At 36.0% G+C, this 22,937-nt stretch overlaps 1 protein-coding gene across 50 annotated transcripts in view; it reads left to right on the top strand.

Moving 5' to 3' along the window:
- The window catches only part of RIMS1 (regulating synaptic membrane exocytosis 1), a 335,886-nt gene that overhangs the window by 179,782 nt on the left and 133,167 nt on the right, over positions 1-22,937 (top strand). For 29 of the 50 annotated variants that reach the window (XM_049817970.1, XM_049817920.1, XM_049817954.1 and 26 more), the window contains 6 exons: positions 7,940-8,007; positions 8,749-8,859; positions 10,968-11,067; positions 15,380-15,503; positions 22,003-22,059; positions 22,441-22,487. In XM_049817970.1, the coding sequence (XP_049673927.1) occupies positions 7,940-8,007; positions 8,749-8,859; positions 10,968-11,067; positions 15,380-15,503; positions 22,003-22,059; positions 22,441-22,487 (507 nt within the window). Of the gene's footprint in view, positions 1-5,166; positions 5,232-7,939; positions 8,008-8,748; positions 8,860-10,967; positions 11,068-15,379; positions 15,504-22,002; positions 22,060-22,440; positions 22,488-22,937 lie in introns of those variants that run through there. The other 21 variants (XM_049817925.1, XM_049817974.1, XM_049817937.1 and 18 more) reach the window with 2 other exon arrangements.

Here is a 22,937-nt window from a genome sequence, read left to right on the forward strand (position 1 = left end):
GGCATTGTATCCGTGGGACATCTGAGGCATGGGGTGCTGTTTCACAGCCTTACACTTTTTTCTGGTTTGCTTATCCTTGTTAAAATTCCTATCCTCTGGCAGTATAGAAACACCCTGGGGTTTGAGGAGAATTTATTTTCAGCTTTGATTTTGAATTATAATTAGTTCCTAAATCAGTCTTTAACAAATATTAAGATAAAAAATATTCAACTGAATCTTTTTTTTAAAAAGTATCAGGGGAAAAATACCAAAAGAGGCCAAAATGAAAATACTACCTTTTGCAATTAAAACCTACTCAATTGGTTTTAAATGTCAAAAAAAACCCCCAAACCCCAGACCCCACCAAAAAACAACAAAAACAAAGCCAGTACACACAACAGCTGAAAGCTATTTTGTCCTACCTCTCCATAAAAGGCAATCAAACCAAACAACAACAAAACAACAACAACAACAAAACCACCCAAAAAACCCCACAACACAGGAAAGAAGAATTGTGTTAGGCTGAAGAACAGCATGGCATACTTGAAGTGCTCGGAATTCCTTCAGAACAGCAGAATAGTTAAGAGCTGGTCAGGCTTTAAGTGTATGGGATAGCTAAGCTATGTATCCATCTCTCCAAAATTATGAGACCATGTGACTTTTTGAGACAACTTTATATACATTTTGCAAATTTCTTCATACACTGAACAAAAATACTATCAAGAGATCAGGCCAAAGCTAAACTAGTGTTAATTATATGAAACAGGAACTCAAATAAAACTGTTAACACAAGTTAGTGTCAATACTGAATTGGAATTAAATAGCAATAATAAATTTATTCAAAGAAGCTCTGAATTTCAAAACAGAGATCTCCATCTATCCATCCATCTACAGAATTAGCTTCCACTCAGGAGAGTAATCCAAGTCAGCAAAATCAGTACTCAGAGCTAGCCCTGAGATATGAATTTTTTTCTTAAATCTTTAAATACCACAGTATCCAAAAACAATTAAAATGTTTGCCTGCTGCTTTGAAGCTCTTAGTGCCGCTAACTGTTTTTTTTCTGGATCCTCAATAAAATATTTTTAAGGAAGCTTTCAAAGGAACTTTTCAAATTAATGAAAGTTCATGCATCTTGCTTAGTATTTTACATCTCTCCATCTCTACAAGTTCTTTAGCACTTGAAGTGCTTTCTGAAGACCTTACAGAACGTGCTTCTGAGGGCCATCCCTTTGTGAGTCATATAATTCCTGGACTTACATGCTTACAATAAGACTTAGACATCCTTAGAATAATATTTTAGGCAGTCTCTGACATAAAAATAAACATCTAGCTGTTGAGGAGTTCATCAACCCTTTCCACTGTCAGTGTTTGAGTAGAAGGAACGAAATAACGTTGGTTCAGGGATGGTCAGGAGCGGACTCCCTAGAGATTCAGGAAACTTAGAACAGCTTCCTTGTTACATACCTTGTGTCCATATTAAAAGTGTCAGAAACATTCACAAATCCTCAGTTTGTTACTTGACTGGATAGGTAGTGATTTTTGGCTTCAAGCATCCATTGGCAAGATTAGTAATCTTTGCTTTCCGTAATTTATAAAGCCTCCTAACAACCCTGAGAGAATTCAGGCAGGAAATCTGCCTTGTGAAACAAATGGGCCCAGTTGGTTTTGTTTTGGAAGGTCTCTTGCAAGTATACCTTCTGAGAAACCTTCTTGAGCCATCAATGAACACCAGTGTCATACTTTCTTATAAAAGAGTGTATGTGTAAACTGTACTCCTAATTTAAAAAAAAAATAAAAAATCACAATCCATAAAATAAAAAAGTCTTTGCTAAATAAATATCTGAATAAGAAACTCGTGTTATATTTTAAACGGTCCACAGAAAATTCACCTTGCACCCAGATAAAAAGAATATATTGAAAGAATTTTTAGTAATCAGCCACTGACAAATCATCCCTTTGCAAAATCAAAAATAATTGTGAATTTGCAAACTCTTGTGAAGAAACAACTTTGCAATATTAACTAATGGAGAAGTCAAACGGATCTTTCTTTTCACTAGATTTAGTTTAATATTAGTGTCCTTAACAATCAAAATAATATTTCCCGAGTTCACTACTTCCTTGCCTAATTATTTCTGGATTTCTTGTTTGCAAGTATCAATCAACATTGAAACCTGTGCTGTAACTACTACTACATTGTAACAATGTAACTACCACTTTAGAAAAGATTTTTAAACTAAGGGGTTTGCTTCAAAATAAAATGCCAAAGTGTTCATTTTGTGTGAGAAAGAGTATGAAATGTCCTTATCTTCTAAATCAAATCCAATGCAATTATATATTTTCTGTACAAAATAAAACCTAAACTTCACAGTCATGTGGTGCAGTCTTCCCACATACTGCATGAGCCAGCCTGTCCTTGAACTGCATAAATGGTAAAACACAGACCTTGTTCAGCAGGGATTTAAGTTCTTAACTGTAGGCATCTGAAGTGGGTTGATTTGAGAGCAAGGAGATAATGAGCATTTTTGTGAAGCTTTCTGTATAAATAAGCAATAGGTAGCTCTTGAATTCTTCACTTGCCACTTAGATGTGAAGGCTGTCTGTCAAGCCAGGGTACTCGTGTGTTTTCTCTTTATGTGGTTAGTTAGTAGCTTGACTAGAATGATTTAAAGATACATTGTTCATACACTGAATTATTTTTCTGATACGATAAAATGATTAGCATCTTTTTTTTTTTTCTTGGGCATAGAAGTACTTTCTTGCTTAACAATATGACATATCGCATCTGTAAGAGCAGCCAGATGTTTTTGATGGCAATAACAGTATGCTGAAGACATTTACCAATAGCATGCAAAATGGTCTTCCAACTCATGAAAACTCAGGCTATGAAGGAGGAAGGCAATCGAGTTGATACATGGAGTTTCTTTACATTTTTTTGTAACTTTTCTGTAGGTTGATATGTGGCTTGTATTGATTTCTACCTTGGGAAACAATTGATCATTTCTATGAGATGCTGATCAAGTTTCATGGGGACTGTGGAAGACATAACAGAGGATGTTCCAGGTCTTTGATGAGCTTTATTGTCTGTTTAATGCAGGCTGTATTTGACTCTAAAAATTAATAAGGGAAAATACATAAATGGCTGTTGCATGTGTTAATTAGAGAGATCTAGTCTGACTATACAGGAAGCTAGTTTATGCTGTAGTTTTAGATGCAGCCTCTGAAAATAATTGTCTAAGTTTCCTAGTTATGTGATAGAATTGCTTTATTAATTAGCAGCTACGTGTTAGGCTCAATTAAGTGCCTAACATGGGCTGACTGACATCATTAGACTGTCTGCTTCTTGTTTTAAGTAACTGCTGCAAATCTAGTGCATCTGGATTTGAGCAAGACACCAGAAGCACGTTCTTTGCTGAATATCAGTAGTCTCCGAGTAGTCTGGATGGATTTGGGGAAACATCTTGGGGTATTTTAACTCCGGTATTCAAGACTCTTTGGAAATCAGCATGACTGGTCATACATGATAACGGACTTTCTCATATTTTGTGCTTGTTGTGGCTTTGCAAGAGAGACAAGGCTGTCATTTCCAGCACTTCTCAGCTTTGCAGGATCTCACTCAAAATCACAGTATCCCAGCATTAGCTTTTGGTATGGGTAGTGCTGCTGAAGATGAAGTATTTTAGAGAAAATTTTTTTTTTGGTGGTGTGAGTTTTGCTTTCCCTTCATTTTGAAGGCACGCATGTTGCGGATACAAAAACGACAGCAATTTATTAAGAGTTTTACTCCCTGTCTTGGAATTTGATTGAAGACTGCAAAAGACTTCTCATGGAAAAAAACCTCAACACATTTGTGTCTTGTAAAGTAGATTTATGATGATATTCATCTGTGTCCAAAAGTAAACTAATCAAGCAGCAGCATGTTAATAGGAAAAATATTTCATTGCTGGAAGGATACAACTTTTGAATTATTCCCTTGGGAAAGAAGGTTTTGTAAATAATCTACTTGTTTCACTCCATTGGTCTTAAGTAAATCATGTATCATAACTGCAAATGCATTTTTAATAATATGCTTTAAGTTGAAATACACTTGTGTGTGTTTTAGAACATCAGTTCTAAAAATATCAGTAATGTATAAAAATAATGGTACAGGATATGTATATTTTCATAGGGGCTTATTATTTTTAAGTTTTTCATGTTTTTAAATTTAAAGCATTGTTTAAAAAGTGTTTAAAAACAGTTTAAGCCTGTAAATCAATTATTTGCTCCTTAGAAAAGTAGGTTTTGCCTCTCCATAATGTCTTAAATTTGTCTTATTTTACTAGTTATTTTTAGTGACTTTTACCAGTGGAGAGAGTGCTCTGTGTATAGGGTTTTCTGTTTTGAGTTTTTGTGGGTTTTTTTTTTGACAAATTCTGAAACTCTGAAACTGTGGTCTTAGATGGTAAGTTTTCGCATGTTACTTACCTGTTCCTGGCTCTCTGTAATACTAGTTCAGTGAAATTATTGTTAAAAGTATAGCTGTAAAAGAGTACTGAACTGCAGATGTCAAGATGCTAGTGTCAGTGATGCTGGCATAAAATATTTTTTAAGCTCATTTGGGGATTTTGTTCCTTTATGTTTTAATTTGTGTCTTCTACTCTATGACTGTTTATAAATATAGATTAACTGACATTTTGCATTGTAAACCCCTTTTTACAGTTGTAGATTCAACCAAAAGTTTGCATGCTAGTGGTCTATTTCATACTGAATTTTTAATAGGAATGAAAAATGAAGTCATTTCTCAAGAATGTGGACTCTCTTCTCCCCAATTCATGCATTTTTGCAGCTTTTAAGATGTTCACCAAATTGTAGGCCTATCACTTTCAGTCAAGGTTTTTGATTTGATGGCTACCTTTATGCCTTCCCAGCATATCATCCGTGCTCCAGCTCAGTAGAGCCGCGTTAGCCGCACGATTCCTGCTCTCGCCTTCTGAGAGCAGAGGGCAAAAGGGCCGTGGCCGTGGCCGGCCGCGGTGGACGTAGCTGATGGTTTGGAATTTACCAAAGCGCAGAACAGACAAGAGGGGTGAAAGGGACAGAAAGCTAAAGGTGCGGGCAGGAGCGGATAGCGAGGATGTAGCTTAATACTGAGGGGTGTGAGGGGAGGGAGGGATTAAAATACACAACCTAAAGAAAGGACACCAAAGCCAGAAGCAGAAGGAGACAGAAGATAGATGATTACAACAAAATGGACAGGGAAGAAAGGCAGCAAAGGGTAGGTAGTTCGTGAGGATGGGAAAATTACCAGGTTAGCCAAGCAGAAGACGTACGAGAGGATCTGGTTACAGCAGGAACTTGGTGGGGAAGGACGCTAGATGCATGAATCAAGTGGTCATGGATATGCAATAACCAGGAGGAAGAGCAGCAAGGAAACTGGGACCCAGAAGCTGAAGCTGGGGAAGGAAGAAAGAGGAAAAGACGAGGGAGCAATGGGGACAAGAGCAGAAATGTTTTTGAGCACTTGGACACACACATCCGCGTGCTGGAGCTGGCATTTATTCCTGCCTGAACGTTTCTCTATTGCTGAGCAAATAGCTGTGAAACATGGAGGCAAAGTGTGTTGTATTTTGCCTGTGGCAGGCCAGCTCACGCAAGAGAGAGTTGCTTTTTGGTGCTATTGTCGAGTCCATTACTGAAAATGGGAGAGCTCTGTGCCACAGGTCCCAGCTTACTGCCAGCACTGGGGGTGGCAGTCTGGTTCGTGGATTTGTTGTTGTTCTCGTTGCCATTTTGAAGTCTATAGAGGTGCAAGGAACGTTGCTAAAAATAAAACTGAAAGATCTTTAATGTGAAGTTAAGCTCTCCAAAATTGCAGAACTTCAGTAGCTAATGCAACCGCAAACTGCCTCGTGTGGTTATGCGTATGATCATCACTAAGCTGTTTAAAAATAAGCTTGTGCACATGATCATGTAGATGGTAAACAATTAAAGATTTTACAGATTATAAAGAGTAATACAAATTGTATTTCATAATCAGCATGTAAAGATTTGTCGAAAAAGAGTCAAAAATAATAAACTCTTCATATAAATGTATTTTTTTTCTTGCTAGAAGCATGCTTTGTTTGGGGTCTTGTTGGATGCCTGTGTGCTAGTAAGAGTATTGATTTAACAGTAGTATTATAGAGATGTGTTTTATAAGATAAGACAGTGAAGATGTATTGCCTAAAGTGCACATAATAAATAAAATAAGTTTTCTGAAGACATAGAGCATATCAAGACTGCAGAGGCTATTGTCAATCAGTATCTGATTTTAATGATAAAGTAGAATTTTTACCCAGTGGTTTTTAAATGACCCATAAAGAGTTTGTAGGGATGTTCCTAGGAAAGCGTATGAAGAGTTGTTCTGTAACGAAAACTAACTCTGGGACATAATAATTTAAAGACTTGGGGGGGAAAAAAAAATTACTTGTGAATTCAAAAAGCAGTATTATCTAACTGTTCCACTAACATGTTTCAAATGACCAAGGTTCTCTGCCAAAGTGAGGGTGAAAAATGCCTGAAGCGCAGGTATGGATATAAACCTCAGTGAGAGGTGACTGAATCTCCATCAGGGTCTAAAACTAACCTCTGAAGTGATAGTTTAGATTTTGGTTTGGTGGGGTTTTTTGTTTGTGTGTTTAAAGGGATTGTAAGGTAAACGGCAGAATCATCTACTTTTTCTCAGATAAAATTCAAAAATATCTCTTGGTTATTTCAGATCAAGCTTTTACATACTACTGTTATTGCAAGAGACAACAAGAGTTGTCGTTCTCATTTCTAAGGACTCTATTGCATTGTTGTTAATACCCTGTGGCAATGCCCAAAGGGATGAAATAACACCAAGGTTCAGAGCTCACAGGTATATTCTGTTTAAAACTAGTGCTAGCACTAAAATCCTTCAGAATTGTTCCTGCTGTATCAGTCTCACATTTAGCCTTCTGTTGGATCTCTTCTAGCCTGCATCATTCTCCTATGTCCTTCCCGGTTATCACCTGCACCCTTCTTCTTCGTAAAGAAAATTGTGCTCTGAATTGCAGTCCCTGATATTCTTCCTCTTGCAATTCCTGCCTCGTCCTTTTCTTCCTTGGAGTGCACAGTTCCATCAGTCCTCCATCACAGACAACTGCCAGTGAAGTTGGTAGTTTTTTTGCTACCAACTCAGCCTTCTACAGCTGTAATACATTAAGTCAAACTGTTGGTTTCCATAGCTTTCCATAAATTCATATATACTCTCTGTGGTGTTACGCTCTGCTGCCTTTTCTCCTTGGCTCACGGCTTCCAGACCACTGTAATTCATGGGTTTATTCTTGACGTACATAGGATATAAGTTTGTCCCAATCAAAATGAAAGATTGCAACCTCCTATCTGCTGTTGGTACTATTTGCTCTATTTGTGTGGCTGGTTTTTTTGGTGCTCTCTTACCCTTAACCAGCTCCTGTGCCTCTCCATCTGTACAGTACCCGTTGTCACAGTATTGATCAACTACTTTGCAGATTTCTGAGTGTGGTTGACTGTTCTGTCCTTAACTATAGCTAAGTGCCTATTTTGTGGAGTATTCTCTCTCGTGTCACTGTTAGCTGTAGTCCTGTGTGTTTGTTATGGAGGTGGGGGGAGGAGGAGGGCTGCGAACGACATGCATTGGGGTCCGTTCTTGGAAGATGAATGGGCAAAGTAAAAACCAGCTGGAGTGCACAAGACAATTCTGAGGTGCAATTCATGAAAAAGCAGAGGTCCAAATAAACTCATTATTATGTGTTTTTAGTTTTTATGTTATTAGGCCATATTGTTTTCAAATTGATATAAGTTGATTTGAATCATAATGCAGGTTTTGTATTTGCTTCATCAAACTATTGCACATTAACATTAATATATGCAGAAGTAATCATTCATACATATTTCCCTGTTTGAGAGATTACACATTTCTTTCTACTCATATTCTTCCAGGTGACTTGGATTATTACTGGCTGGATCCTGCCACGTGGCACAGCAGGGAGACATCCCCTATTAGTTCGGTAAGAAATAGGAAAAAAAGAGGTTCATAAGTATGAATTAAAATGTTTGCTGGTTAATTCAGTTCAGCATAGATATTTTGTTGTAAAAAATTATTCTATACAAATTACACGAAAATTTGGTTTAGTGGATCATGGAAATTGAAATCAGAAAGAAATTTTCATTAAAATATACACTGGTAAAATTGCCTGAATTTTAACTTGAATTTAATTCTTTTATAGACATGACACTAGATTTCACTACGCACCACAAAAGCAGCTGTGAGTGTGATGCTGCTCTGGGAAAGATCAGTGACTTTTTCTATTGACTTGGGCTGGGAAAAGATCATTTGGATTTTTATTATGTAGTGAACCCATGTAGTAGAGCTGTATAACATGTATATTATTCTAAAGAAGAGAATTTATGAATGGGCTTTGCAGGGTCATGGAATTTAAAAGTAAATGTTTAATTTTATTACCTAAGGTATGTTTTAAATGTTTAAATGTATTGAATTTTGAATTGTATTATAATTCTACCTGCAGACTTAGTGCTGATATTTTTTTTACAGTGGACATAAATATTTAACGAAGCCAGAGTCCAACAGATATAATAATAGAAGATTGAGTGCAATATGTAACACATCTGAAGGATGTTTGTGTCTACTGTGACATAATGATCCAGAGATTTTATTGGTTTATAAATGTGCATCTAAATACAGGAAGATGGTTGCACTTCTTGAATTCCACTGCTTGTTTTTTTAACAGCATCCCGTAACGTGGCAGCCTTCTAAAGAGGGAGATCGCTTAATTGGGCGTGTTATTCTTAACAAGAGAACAACCATGCCAAAAGAATCAGGTGCATTACTGGGGCTAAAAGTAAGTATTACATGGTTTATGTCTTAAATGAAAGAAACTTACACTGACCTTAGACCTAGAGGTCCAACACATTAAATCAGAGGACTCTCCAATTATGTGGTCATTTGACAAAAATGTATTCCTCATTTTTATTAAGTTTTGGAAGTTATTCAGAAAAATTATGAATGTAAATGTATTTAATCATGCTATGCAGTCTTCCACTCATGCATGGCAAAGGAGCTGAACCATTTTGATTAAAAGGTGTCTGTTCATTTAGCTTCTTGTCTGCAAGACATTGCACGTTGCAATGCACTGGTGGAGTCCTGCCTTTTCTAGCTCTACTGTTTGCATTTCAGTCAAGTAATTCATCTCATAATCCACATACATAAATGTCATCCGATTGCAAGTGTTTATAAGGTCAGTGTTTAAAATCCACACAGCCATTCAGAACAGAAATTTTGTAGAATGAAACTAAACATTTACACAAAAATTTGCAAAAAAACCCCTTAAAGCATAGCAGAGATTATACAAAAATGTAATTCCAGTTAATCTGGTGCCTCAAAAATTAAGACATTGGTTCATGTTCCTAAATTGCCGGAACGCTTAAAAGAGAGAGAGTGCTCTTTCTGAAGCTGGTGGGGAGTACAGTGTGCTAGTTCAAGAATTTCTCTCTCAAGTTATATTTTTAACTATATGGAGCTCCAAAGATGACTGAGAGAATTTAATTTGGGTGTCTTCCTGTCCCCACTGAGTGCAGCAGAAACGGTGCAAAATATGAAATATTTCCATCCACTTAGGACTGACTCTAATTCAGAGGGCACTGACACTGAACCGTTCCTTGCATTTAGTTTTCTGATAGTTCAATCCCTCACATGTGATGGAGATGTGCGTTGTCAGTTCTGCTCATCATGGTGGGAATTAAATCAGGAAAGAACCTTGTGAACTTGGTAATGTCCTGGGTAAGAGCCATTTATCCACCTTGAAATGAGATAACGTGGCGTGGGAGTACAGAAGATGAGAACAGCTTCACTCTACTAGCTGTCTAGCAGTCTGTAGCACAAGGCTGATTTTTGCTGACAGCAAGCAATTATTTTTTTTTAATATGTGAGAAAAAAGGTTGGTCCTAGTAGGAAATGTAGATTAGAGAACTTCTTTTTGATTTTTCGTGTTTCAATGTTGTATGATATAAGCTAAGGCCCCCACTGGCAAATTTGACTTACTATCTTGTGACAACCTTGTTGGCAGGTAGGCTTCTCGATTTTCTTGGAGATATATCTGTATTAAAGCTCCTACTAGTTATTGGGATTGCAACATAGGGAAATAATACCTAATGAAGTAGCGTTCCACTGTTCCCTTTTATTATAAAACACCTCCCAGGATACTCCTGACAAAAAAAACCCAACCTGGCTGGAGAGAGTAAGGAAGCTAAAGAGAATAGCAAGTCAGCAAGATTACATTTTCTTGGTTAATATTTTATTAAAAATCTTATCTCTTGAGGGCACCTTTTGTTCTGATTTTCCTGATCTCTGTATCATGCAGTCATCTTCAAAAATAGCTCTGTTCAGTTCTGTTAACAAAAGCCAGAAGTTGCTGTTTTGTCCTGTCATGTGCTTGCATGAGAGGGCCTGGGGTTTAGCAATAGCAATGTTCTTCTGAACTGTTTGCCCATCTTCCATAGTACTGTATTTGCTAAGTTTTTAATTGTACCAATTGCATTTTGGGATTTTCATACATTTGATTTAATGTGTACTTGCAATTTAAACTTCAGCATGTGACAGACATCTATTTGTAAAAGGTACATTTTCTTTGTCATTTATTAAGAAACGTTCTTTCTGCAACAAATTTAGATACTTAGCAAACTGCATAAGATTGATTACTCGAACACATCAAAAGGAATACAAATTTTATACATTCTGTGTCAGCTGTACTTCTTTTCAAGTAGATCTGGCCTTTTTGTATCTTTACCTTTGTCCTTAGGCCTCTGTAAAGCCCAAATTGACAATAGCTTTGCTTATGCATATTTTAGGTTTAATTTTAAAAATAATGTGAAAACTGATATGTCTATATATTTATGCCTGATATGATGTCTGGTTTGTGGCTTGGAAACTTAGAAATTTATGATTAACCAGGTTGTTGGAGGAAAAATGACAGAATTGGGACGACTCGGTGCCTTCATTACCAAAGTGAAGAAAGGTAGCTTGGCTGATGTGGTGGGGCATCTCAGAGCAGGTAAATCAATTAGTTGCATATAAAATACATTGCCTGTTAATTTCAGCTTTTTGTAATGCGGCTGTTAATTTATATTAACATTGGTTGTGTGATATGCTAATATTTTTTAAATATAGGATGATACCGTAATGTTGTTATGGAATGCCACAGCTGCCTACATTTCTAATTTATTATTAACTCCAGTTGCTTGGATGTATGAGCAAAATACAAGACACTCCTCATCAGTGCTGGTGTCAGGGCTGAGTGTCACATGTAACTTTTTGCTTGCTAGCTCAGGAGCTGCTTGTTACACTCTGCAGAAGCAATGCAAACGTTTTTTTAAAACTGTTTCATCGTGGCAAACAAAGCTCACTGCAGTTACTTTACTTGCCCTATACTGTCACCTGAAGGCTGATGCGCTGTGTACACAATGGTCTTTATTAGTGCTTCTTTCAACGTGAATTGTTACAAATAAAAATGGAAAACAACTCAAGAAAATGGTCTTAAAATATTTCATTTATATAAGATGTATATATTGCACTTAAAAATAAGTGTCTGTGCTGTTGGCATATTTCAAGCTTCTAAATGAAGCGAGAACTATGCACAACAGTTGGTTTTCCAAGTTACTTCTTAGCAGTTTATATTTTTACCGTGGCTCTAAGCAACTACCTTCCAAGTGTTGTCTTAGCAAACCAAAGTCTATGCAATGCCTTCTTAGGAATCCAGAAGCTGTGATGACAACTTGTATGATTTTAGGATAACTGCTAGAAGAAAATAGTAATACAGAAGTAGAAAAGATGAGTCTCTAAAAATACCCTACTTCGTTTTGGCATTTGTTAATTTTTTTTTTTTACCAAGTCAATATACATGGGATTGATAGCACCAGTTATTATAGTTGTTTATAGATTTTAATTGCAGATGATAAGTATAGAAAATAAGTTTCTTTCCACTAATCTTGAACTATTTGGGCTGAAATATTACATTTCTAATGTTTGGTCCGGGTTGTGTTTTAAGTCAAAGCTATTTTTAATTTATAAAAATATTTTTAGAGCCAAAATAATTTCACAGGAAAAAAATACATTGTTTTGTGCATATTTTCAATGAATGAAAGTCTTTTCATCTTATTGTATGGGAGTAAAACACAAAAAAAGGCATGAATGAGTCCTTGCCGTTAGGAAAACACACTTTTTCGTCTTTATGAAAAACCTCCAAAATTTGGCTAGCTGGTAAATCATTGAGTAATTGTGCAAACCTCATAAATCTAAACAAAGGCAAATACGAAGTCCTGCATCAGGAACAAAATAACCCAGTGCAACAGGAAACACTAGGAGCCAATCGGCTAGAAAGCAGCTTGGCAGAAAAGTGTCTGGACGTGCTGGAGGACAAGAAGATGAACGTGAGTCAGCAAAGCACCTTGCAGCAAACACCAGTCATGTGCAGGGCTGTATTAGGACGACTGTTGCCAGCAGGTTGAGAGGTGGTTGTTGCTCTCTGTTCGGTGCTTATGGGCTGTATCTGGAGTAGTGCGTCCAGTTTGGGTTCCTCTAGTACAAGAGAGATCCTGACAAACTGGACCAGGTTGGGCAGAGGGACAGAAAGTTGATAATGGGTCTGGAGCATATCGTGTATGAGAAGCTGAGAGAAGTGGGTGTGCTCAGGCTGGCAAAGAAAAGACTATGGGAGGGTCTAATTCTTGTTTTTACCTGTCTAATGGGAGGCTGTAGAGAACCCAGAGCTGGACTGTTCTCAGAAGTGCACACTGATCACCAAAGAGGCAATGTGCACAAGCTGAATGAGTAAGATCCTGTTTGTGAAAATCTTTTTTTTTTGTATCTAGAGAGGATAGTTGAGGCTTAGAACAGGTTACCCAGAAGAGATGTTGCATATTCTTCCTTTGAGATACCCAAATCTCATCTGGTGAAATCTCTGAGCAACCTGGTCTATCCTTTGATGTTGGAACTAGCTGACCCCCAGAGGTATCTCCCAATCCAAATTACTATTTTAGAAATCAATATGAAAGCAATCAGAGATTTGCAGCGTAAGTCTGAAAACTTTCCTTGTCTGCCGAACACGCATCAGTAAGTGGGGGTAGAATGCAAGATGCATTAATATTCCTTTCTAGAGGCATCTTAGATACCCTGGGATATATGCCCCACCAGCAGAAGTGGCTCCATAAGGGTGCAGGTGTCCTGTAGGTTCCACCAGCCAGCTTTGTGCCGATACCTTGGCTATCCTAAACATCTACAGTGTAAGGTGTCTAAGGGCTCCTTGACTGACTGACTTGCGACTCTGTGTTACTCCAGTGGGACTTAAGACCGGAGAGTTTCTCTCACCTGAATTTGTGGCAGTGTATCACAGGATCATAGAATGGTTGAGGTGGGTACGACCTCTTGAGATCTCTAGCCTGACCCCACTGCTTAAGCAGGGTCAGCTAGAGCAGGTTGCACAGGACCATGTCCAGTGGGTTTTGCTTATGTCCAGGGTTTTTTTGAGTATCTGAATGATGTTTTCCTGTTTCCATGCCTATTACTGAGAGCAGAAATCGGAATGTAAGCCTTATGAACATGAGATGAAGGAGACAATGTAAAAGGGCTTGGCTGGTCAAAAAGATAACTCGACAAGCTGAGCAAAAGATGGATGGTGGTGATCTGGTTAGAACTAGCAGAAGTGTCATTTCACTCAAATCTCCGTTTGGATCTAGTTTTCAGTAAGACTAATTGGAGCCACATCTGTTAATTTAGCATTCTGACTGTGATGATCTTATGTTTAGTCATCCTGGCAATTCTTTTTTTTTTACTTGTTTGATCTCCTATTGACTCTCAAAAGTAAAAAAGCTGCTTAAGTCCTCTAAAATTGCGATCCAGGCACCTCCATGTTCCTCTTCAGGATTCTCAACCATGTTGCACCTATTTTGTCTTCAAAATGTGATCAATCATTGCTGTGTAAATGACATTTAAATTGTGATTTTAAGTGTTACAAATGTAGCATATATACCAGTTGGGTTTTGCTATTAAGTTATAACTATTGCAAAGCTGGCCACATCTTGTTCCTTTTAAGGCCTGGGATGCTTTTGTAAATTAAGCCAACTGTCTCTAAAGAAATCAGATTATATTTTAGGGGAAAACCAACATGTTAGTTGATAACTGTTGTTAGCTTTAAAATACGGTCAGTATTACAGAAGAAACTGGGTGTGTTTTTACCGAGTTGTATAAATTTTAAATGAAGTTCCTAGGCAATATCTAATTCCTGTTCCCCACGACATAAGATTATGTAATAAATATATGAAATATTTAAAACTGTTTCAGCTAAACAACGTGGTGGAAAATTAAACTTAGGCCAGCAAGCATTTATTAAGTCTGTCTTTAGCAAGCCCTCATGTTTTAAAGAATGCCAAAATGCTTTGAAAGCATTTCTTAAAATACCAAAATAACAGGCTGTTTGGGAAAAAAGGACTTCCTTGGCTTAGATCTCCTCAGAAAGGAGCAAAGCCAGCAGCTGAAGGGTTGTTCCTGACTGAATCTGATAAACATAAAATCGTTGTCCATAAAATTAGTTACTTGTGGCATCAGATAGTGATTGTGAAGTTTTGGCTGCTGCATATGATGGGGTGTAAGAGTGTAAACGTACCCTATGGTTCCTGCAGTTCAGTTGTATATACTGATCTTTCTTTAGAAACTACCTTTCAAGGTTTTCACCTTTTTATAATAAGGCCAAAATACAGTGTAATGTACATACTATTTAAATGCCAGAAATAGCAAGCTGAAAAAAGAAAGTTTAAATAACTTTCACGTCATGTTTTCCTTTCTGTGCCCTCTAACATCCTCAGGGGATAGTGACTCACTCCTTGCTTTTCTTTTTGGTTCGTTTGACACAGACAATGCAGACTGTCCTTTTTGTAGAGAAATTGAATGTACAGTGTATAAATTGTAATAAAATGTCATGATTTTTAAAGGCTTAACAGTAGGTATTTATATTTTTCATTTTTGAAGATTTAGCTGTTTTCAAAGCTTATTAACTGCTAGTTAATAAAAGATTTTTTTTTTTTTTTTTTAAAGACTCTTTCATTTCATAGCGCAATAACAGGTCCTGTATTATTTTGGAAATACTTAATATGTTTCCACAAGTGGTTTCTTTAATATGTTTTGTGTGTACGAATTGTAGCTGTGTTCTGAGAAACGAGCCTTCATAGTTTCTCAGAAACCTTTTTTTGGGTTTCAGCATAGCTTTTTAATTGATTTTGGGCAATGTTACTTGGTTATATAGATTTCATAAATGTTTTGCGTGTCTGTGTAAAAGAATATGGAAATGAGATAAACTTCTTTTTAAATTCAAGGGGACGAAGTTCTAGAATGGAATGGTAAACCCTTGCCTGGAGCTACAAATGAAGAAGTTTACAACATTATTTTAGAATCAAAATCAGAACCTCAAGTTGAAATTATTGTTTCAAGGCCTATCGGGTAAGGCTAAAGACTTGCTTCTTAAGTACAGTTATTTCTTCTACTAATGGGACTTTTAAAGGGACTATTTATGAGTTCATTATTTTTTATCTCTTAATAATGGAATATGATTCACTTTCTATTATTGACATGGTGTATATTCCACTTTCTTCACTGCCATTTACAGTCTTGGATCTTTGCAGTGATATATATGTATAAATGTTGTTTTCCATATGGTCAAAGTACTCACAAGGTTTTTGCCAAGTGGGAAAGCTAAATTGGTGTATCAAGTGGACCTGTGCATGAGAAAAATCTGGTTTTCAGGATTTTAGCTTCTCTAAATCAGAATAACTTATGCAAGTTTTCATGAGTAGAAGGAAGCATCAGCAAACGTGGAGCATTGCACAATTTTAATAAGTCAATGCTAGCAGGATTTGAAACAGGCCTTCTTTAAAAGCTAAGAAAAGGAAAACCAAAACTATTAACTGAAAAAACTATATTTAGCGTTAAATGATACTGTCATCAAAATCAAAAGTGGAAACAAAAAGTTTCATCAAAAATTAGCATTAACTTGTTATGTTTATCTTAATTTTTATTTTTTATAAATCCAGGTTTGGGGTTTTGTGATAACAATTCTTCTATTTTTGATTTCCTAAATAAACCTTAGAAAGATCATAAAATCTGTTTCAATTGATAAGATTAGTGCCATTGGCCCTGCATTTGTCACAATTGTTTCAGTGATATTCTACACTCCTTCCCCGAACGCAACTCTATTGGGACTGTTTTGAGCTAAGTCTTACAGGATTGAATATGCATCAGATATTGTAAATTCACATTTGTATTGCAGAACAGAGTCACATGATTAACAGTAAAAAGTGACTCTTGGCTAGTTTAAAAAAAAATTAAAAGGATTTAAATCTCTCTGTAGTTTGTCATCTTCCCAGATTTCATGTGCACTCACTGTAAGTCTCTAAATACCACTGTCCTCTAGGTAGATGGTAAACTGTTTCTTCCTTATGAATGCATGATTATTTCATTTTGAATTTGCTAGTTTTCATCCTAATTATAATTTTTATCTGTCTCATATATAAGTTTTCACTTTTAGAAACAATAAACCTTGATTAATTTTCTGACTAAAACATTCTTCAAAATTTATTTCACATCAGCTTTTGATTTTTGGTTTTGTCTATACTGTGCAAGTGTAGCTATATTTTGCAAATGAGTTCTGCCTTTTTAATGGTAATCACTATTAAAAGTACTTAAATAAAATTGACATTCGTTGCTAATTCCAGTTATGAGTTTGACCTTATAATGGAAAATGAAACCTTGATGCAATAATAGTCGTTGTTAAAAGCTAAAATTACCATCCAGATGGAGACTGTGGGGGAGTAGAAACCTTATTTTACATTCTTTAGTCAGATAAATTAGGAGAAATTCCTGACTGAAAGTTGCAAATTCAGTCCTATGTCTTTGTAATTAAAAATAAAATGCCATAAGGAGATTTTTGGAAGTCTAGTTTTTATGTTTAAATCAGCAGAAAAGAAATATGTTGATAGTGGACCTGATTTGAAGTCCGTGTCTCAGTTGAAGAAAATCTGAAAATTGATTTGTACAACTGTTGTAAAAGGAAAGTGCTAGATTAGTATTTTAAGTAATGAGCTTTAGGTATATTTATTGCTATCAGTATGTTTGCAAATGTCATGCATCCCAAACTTTTACGATAACTTCATTATTAAACCATTTGAATTCTTTTGGTTTATGGATTTGGCAAATCTAATAGCTTCAAAAAGTGAAGTACAAGGTGACCACATTCCAGTGACATATTCTTGAAGAAAAATCAAGAGAAAATACTGCAACTGGTGAACTGAGGCACAGAACATGTATTGCATTCAAAATCAAAGAATGTCTGAATACGAGCAGTGAATTTTACACTGGAAAAAGTGCACCCAGAAATAGTACCAGTAAAATGTAAAGTTTTGCTTTGGATGACCCATGCGTATTTTTTCCAGACATAGGCAAAAATAGAGCACGTAAATTGTGCTTTTATTTTGAGAGAAATAGAGTCTTGGCATGGAGGTTTTTACATACTATGACAGCACAATTCTTGTAGTGTTGTGTCTTGATTGATATTTTTTGTTTGTTGTTTTTTTTTCTTTGAGGATTTTTTGGGTTTGGGTTTTTTTTCTGCGAAGAGCTAATAAACATCCCAAAGTGACTAGAGCATGTAACTTTGAAATTTAAAGCTATTTCCCTTTTCCAGCAGTAATGAGTCAAAGCCCTGTTGTTTTGTATCAGACTGGGATTTACCTGTCTGTCATCTTAAAAGAACAAAAAGTATCAGACATTGTACAATGAAGGAAATCCTGGTATTTATTAACAAAAAAGAACATACTACACAGGGTTCTCTTTTCCTTTTCTCTTTTTTTTTTTTTTTTTTTGAAAAATAATTATAATCTATGTAAATTATATTACCTAATGGGAAATTGTTTGCTTGCTTTAACAGATTACTTTCCCCCTTGTTATCCAAACTATGTGATTGTTTCAAATTCATGACACCAAATTTTATTTGATCCAACAAATCTAGTATATCAAAGTTGTGTGTCTACTTTAGGTGCTGACTCAGCAAAATTGAAGCTGCTTGATACAGCATTAAGTGGTAATCCATTACACCTAAAATTCCTGTGAGGAAATAGGTTCCCGAAAGACCTGAAAAATGATATTTCGTCTGCATAATTTACGTGTTTTCATCTCTCAGTATTAATAATGCAAATAATGTACCATCACTTTTAATGGTCTCGATTTAAAAAGTCCTAGCATATAAGGTCTAAAAAGCCCAAATATGACACATTTTGGCATAAGTGAATAATGGGACGATTGTAAGCCCGCAAATTAGACTGCCAGTTACAAAAATGATGGCTAAACAATTTGCTCAGTCGTGTAAATTTGGATTTGTGTGTCTACCAGCAAATGTAATTTTGAGTAATGGATAATTGTAGGATGTTTATTAGAGAAAAATGTGAAACATGTAACACTATTAGCAGATGAAGGCATAGCAACAATAAACAGTATAACCACAACAGTACGGTGAAAACTCCATAGAAACTAATTGACGCTAATGCTAGTGATTGCAACACAAGGTAGATAAGAAACCTATAAAAAGTAGAATTAATGGGCTGGCTATCTGAATACGAGGGGAAGAATTACCTATGAATATGCATACAGCGTGAGAGGTGGTTAACATAGGGCAGCATAGAAAATCCTCTGGCAGTATTCTTTTTGGAGAAGAAACCTGGCACGGTAACTAACTCACCGTCTCTTGTGTGCTGGGGTGAGCTCTGTGGGATAGCACAGGTAAACCAAATCTTTTTTCATTTGTCTCTGTTTTCTTTGTCAGCTGCTAGCTATCTTTGCTTTATTTTCCACAGGTAATATTGCCAAAATTGTTGTTTCTCTGGTGTGATACAGCTCCTCTGTGCAGGGACTGCTACTGTGCTCTAGGTCCTCGCAAGGAGGTTGAACCCCCATCACAAAGCAGGCAGTACTGAATTCCAGAGTCGCGCAAGTAACGTCATTAGTGCAAACTGCAGATTGATTTACAGGTTCCGATGGGAAGGAATGCTTTTGGAAATAGTAGGTTGAGCACTGGGGACAGGTACTCAGAAACTGAAAACTCTGTAGGATGTAGAGGACTATGCTTCTGGCCCTATTGCTTCTGGCAATCTAAAAAAAGTGTGGGTTGCAGCCACAGTTGAATCTGGTTTGTCTTCAGTGATCAAGCTCTTGACTATAGACCTCAGGGAAATTATAGCTGTTCCTGTGTTTTACAAACTAGTGACCCTCACAAACCATGGCTCTGCACCGAGGAGTCTCAAGCTAAGGTATAGTTTGGTTTAATTTATGTATTCATTGAGGTGTGGAAGAATCAGGCATAAGATAATCCTATGTAACGTGACATATGACCACAAAATACCTTTGCCTTCCAAGGCAGAGATAGAAAGACAAAGTTCAATGTCGGCAGCTCTTTACTGGATGTGTGTCTGACATTACTTTTCTGATCTTCGCATTGCTCCGAAAGGGGAGTGAAATTTTGTTACTATTTTAAATAAGTGGTTGTGCAACTTCTTACTTTGTTTTTACCATTTGCTTTCTCTTGTCTAGTTTTGAACATTTTAAGTCATGAGCTACTATTTCTTCTGAAGAGCTTTTTTGTAAATCATAGTGTTAGAATGCTTTCTGCAATCCAAAAATAAAAGCAGGCTAGATAAGACTAATTTTCTTACATAACAAGTTTTAGATTATAGTGTCTTTTTAGAATTTTCATTCTTTAATTAAAATGCCAACATTTTAAAAAAATACCACTCATACTTTTGATAAAGTGTAGTACACCAGTTGTTTTTCTTGTGTGCATTGTAATATTTAAGAAATGATTATGTAAACTGGATTGTTGAATTTGTGAGAAATTCACGCATAGACAGAAGTATAGCTTTACATTACTTCATGTACATGTTGAAATCAATAGCAGAAAGCAGAACTGTTAGAGAACTTGTTAGAATACTCTGCCATGAGTTTGGAGATCAGTACCATATTGCATACTGAATTTATTTCTTTCTGTTATTTTTGTGTCTTGCAATGTGGTGTGGAGCTGTACTTAAAAATAAATATAGTACAGTTGCAATTTCCTAAGCAATAATTTATATATATATATGCACACATATACACACATACAGACACATGCATTATGTGTATATATATAATAAATATATATATTTATATATACAAATTATATATATATATTTTAAAAACCTGTCCATTGTATTATAAAGTTTTAGAGATTTCAAATAACATTTCTATTGCAAACATGCTTTTTGTCTGGAGTTGGAATTTATGTTCTAGCCTCCACTGTTCCTGTCGGTTTTTCATATGAATTACAAGGAGTTTAGAAAAATACATTTTAAAAAATGTACTTTCAGTTCTTTCCTGTCTGATGCATAAAGTCTTGAGAAAGATCTGATTATTTTTGTGATTTACCTTTACCTGGTGAGAACTTTTGCGTTGCCAGCTCTACTTGAGGAAAATACTCTCAACTTGACCTTTTTTTTTCATGATGTGGTATCTTCATTCCAGTGTCTGTTTTTCCTCTTGTAAACTGTGTGGATCTGATTCTCATCTTGGTTTATTATTAGACTTTTCTGTGTTGGTCTAATAGCGCAATGGTGCCTTAGTGTAAGTATAAATCAATTCTTAAGTGCTTCTATATGTAATATGACACTTATTTTTAGGCTTTCTTTTACTGTATTGTCATCAATACAGAGAAAAATCCAAACCAAATTCATTTTAGTGTTTTTCTTCACCCACCCAGGGATTATGAAACTTGACACTGTAGGTTGCACTTCCCGTGCTGAAACACTCCTTGCACATAGGAGCCTTCGTTTAGCTATCCTAAGTGCGATGGTATTACAAACAATGCTATACTGCAGATGAGAGTGTTCGTATTCTAGCACAAGATATCATTACAAACTTAATGTTGTATTGAGCAGAAAAATCAGTTTAAATGTGGTAAGTAAATATTTCAGACTGCTGAGAATTGCCCTGGAAATTCTGCCTTGGAAAGAGAGAAAATGCTGTGCCACAGGTCGTTAATCTGTTTATATGTTTGTAAAGTAGTTCTATGCTGTGTCAAGAATGAGTAAAGCAGTTACATTTCCATGAGTCTAAGGAAACCACATTACTCTCGAATTACAAAGTCAAGGCAAAGAGAAGCACGTTCTTGTTTAGTGATGTGAGATGTAAGTGATGCGAGACATTAACGTGGAGCTGAAATAGGCTTTTTTAAAACACAGGCACCAGAAGTTTAAATTGAAGGACATGAAAAGCAAATTTAAGACTATCTGATTGGGCACTGTTACATTCCTTTTCTGACTTAACTGCCTGTTTCTTTTTCATAAGTGACTTTTATATACCTAGAAGTCTTAGTTTTATTGACTTCCAAGTCAGTAAGATAGTGGTTCACTGAACAGAGAAGTGCCTGAATACCTTTAAAATGCTCAGCTTTAGACTTAAAATCTTGTAAATGTTCTTCACAAATATTATTGTAGTCCCAATTTGGGATTATTTTGTGTAGATAAAAATATTTTCAAGTAATTTAATGAAGAACTTGGTTTCCATTTTCCTGCTCTGCTGCTTTGCTAACATTTGTACAATAACAGTTGTTTCTTTTGCTCTTGCAATGTGTTTTCAATGATTGCTGAGAACAGAGGAAAGCAAGGAGCTAGCATCATCCAGATTTTGATGGAAGAGTAAATTGATGGCAAAATTTTGATAGATGTGTGTGGACTTAACCAGTTTGATTTTGCTTATAGCTCTATATGTGCTGGGTATGTGTATATTGAAAAATGTCCATACTCAATAGTAATATTGTTTGATTTTATTATTTTTTTTTTTAGCATTTGAAGAAATGCATTATTCTTTTGTTTGTTTAACATTGCTAAGATAATTTGCTTTTTCTTTTTATTATTGTAAGACATTTTCATCAGTTTCATTCCGTGAACTCCTTGAGACGTTTATATAAAAATTACTAGTGAGTTAATCTATATCTTATTTTTTTGATTTTTCTTCCTCCCCAGAATAGCTGAACATCCGTAGCTGTACTACCTTTTGCCACCTTTCACTTACTAAAAGCTCTCTAACTTTATTCTGGTTGTAAAAATATTGTGGAATCCATCCACAATATGAACGCTGTAGTGCTCATATTGTTATGTCTGCTAGTTCCTTAACTTGAAAGAAGTAGTTTGCATTAGTAAGATTTTCATGAATGCTAGTGGAAAATATGTGTTTCTTCCCTTATAACCCATTAAAACCGAAACAGATCCACATTTCTAGAAATGTGTCACAGAAACTTATTTGTTGCAGCAGGTCATCTCTGTTGTTTCTAATTACTATGTGTATATTCACATTTTAGTGATATTCCACGGATTCCCGAGACTTCTCACCCCCCGTTAGAGTCTAGTGAGTACACGCCTCATTCCTTCCACTAAGCATGGTCTTGTATCCAGTACAATCATTTCAGCTATGAATTTTATGAAAGATGAGCACTGGGAGACTGCATTGGCTCCGAGGTTTCTGCATGACAAAATTCACTGGGTTTTGGTCGTGTGTGTTAAATTTGAAGCAATGTAGATTTGATTAAAGCTATACAGATTTCAAACGTTAGCAGGTTTTTATTGTTTTCTTCTATATCTTGTGTTGTTAGAACCATACTGGTATACATGCTGTGGCCCAAAACAGACATTTACTTGCCCTAACATAAGAGAGAAAACAGGTGTAAGGGATTGCCAAAGGTCAAATGGTGTCGGAATTCCACCTCCTGCACCATCCAGTCTAAGTCCAGAGTTCTTGCTTCTTTTTTTCTTAACAGGCAAAATTGGTTAGGTGAACTTTTTGTTTATCATGCTTCAA

The sequence above is a fragment of the Accipiter gentilis genome, chromosome 15 (genome assembly GCF_929443795.1).
Source record: "Accipiter gentilis chromosome 15, bAccGen1.1, whole genome shotgun sequence".
Lineage (NCBI taxonomy): Eukaryota > Metazoa > Chordata > Aves > Accipitriformes > Accipitridae > Astur > Astur gentilis.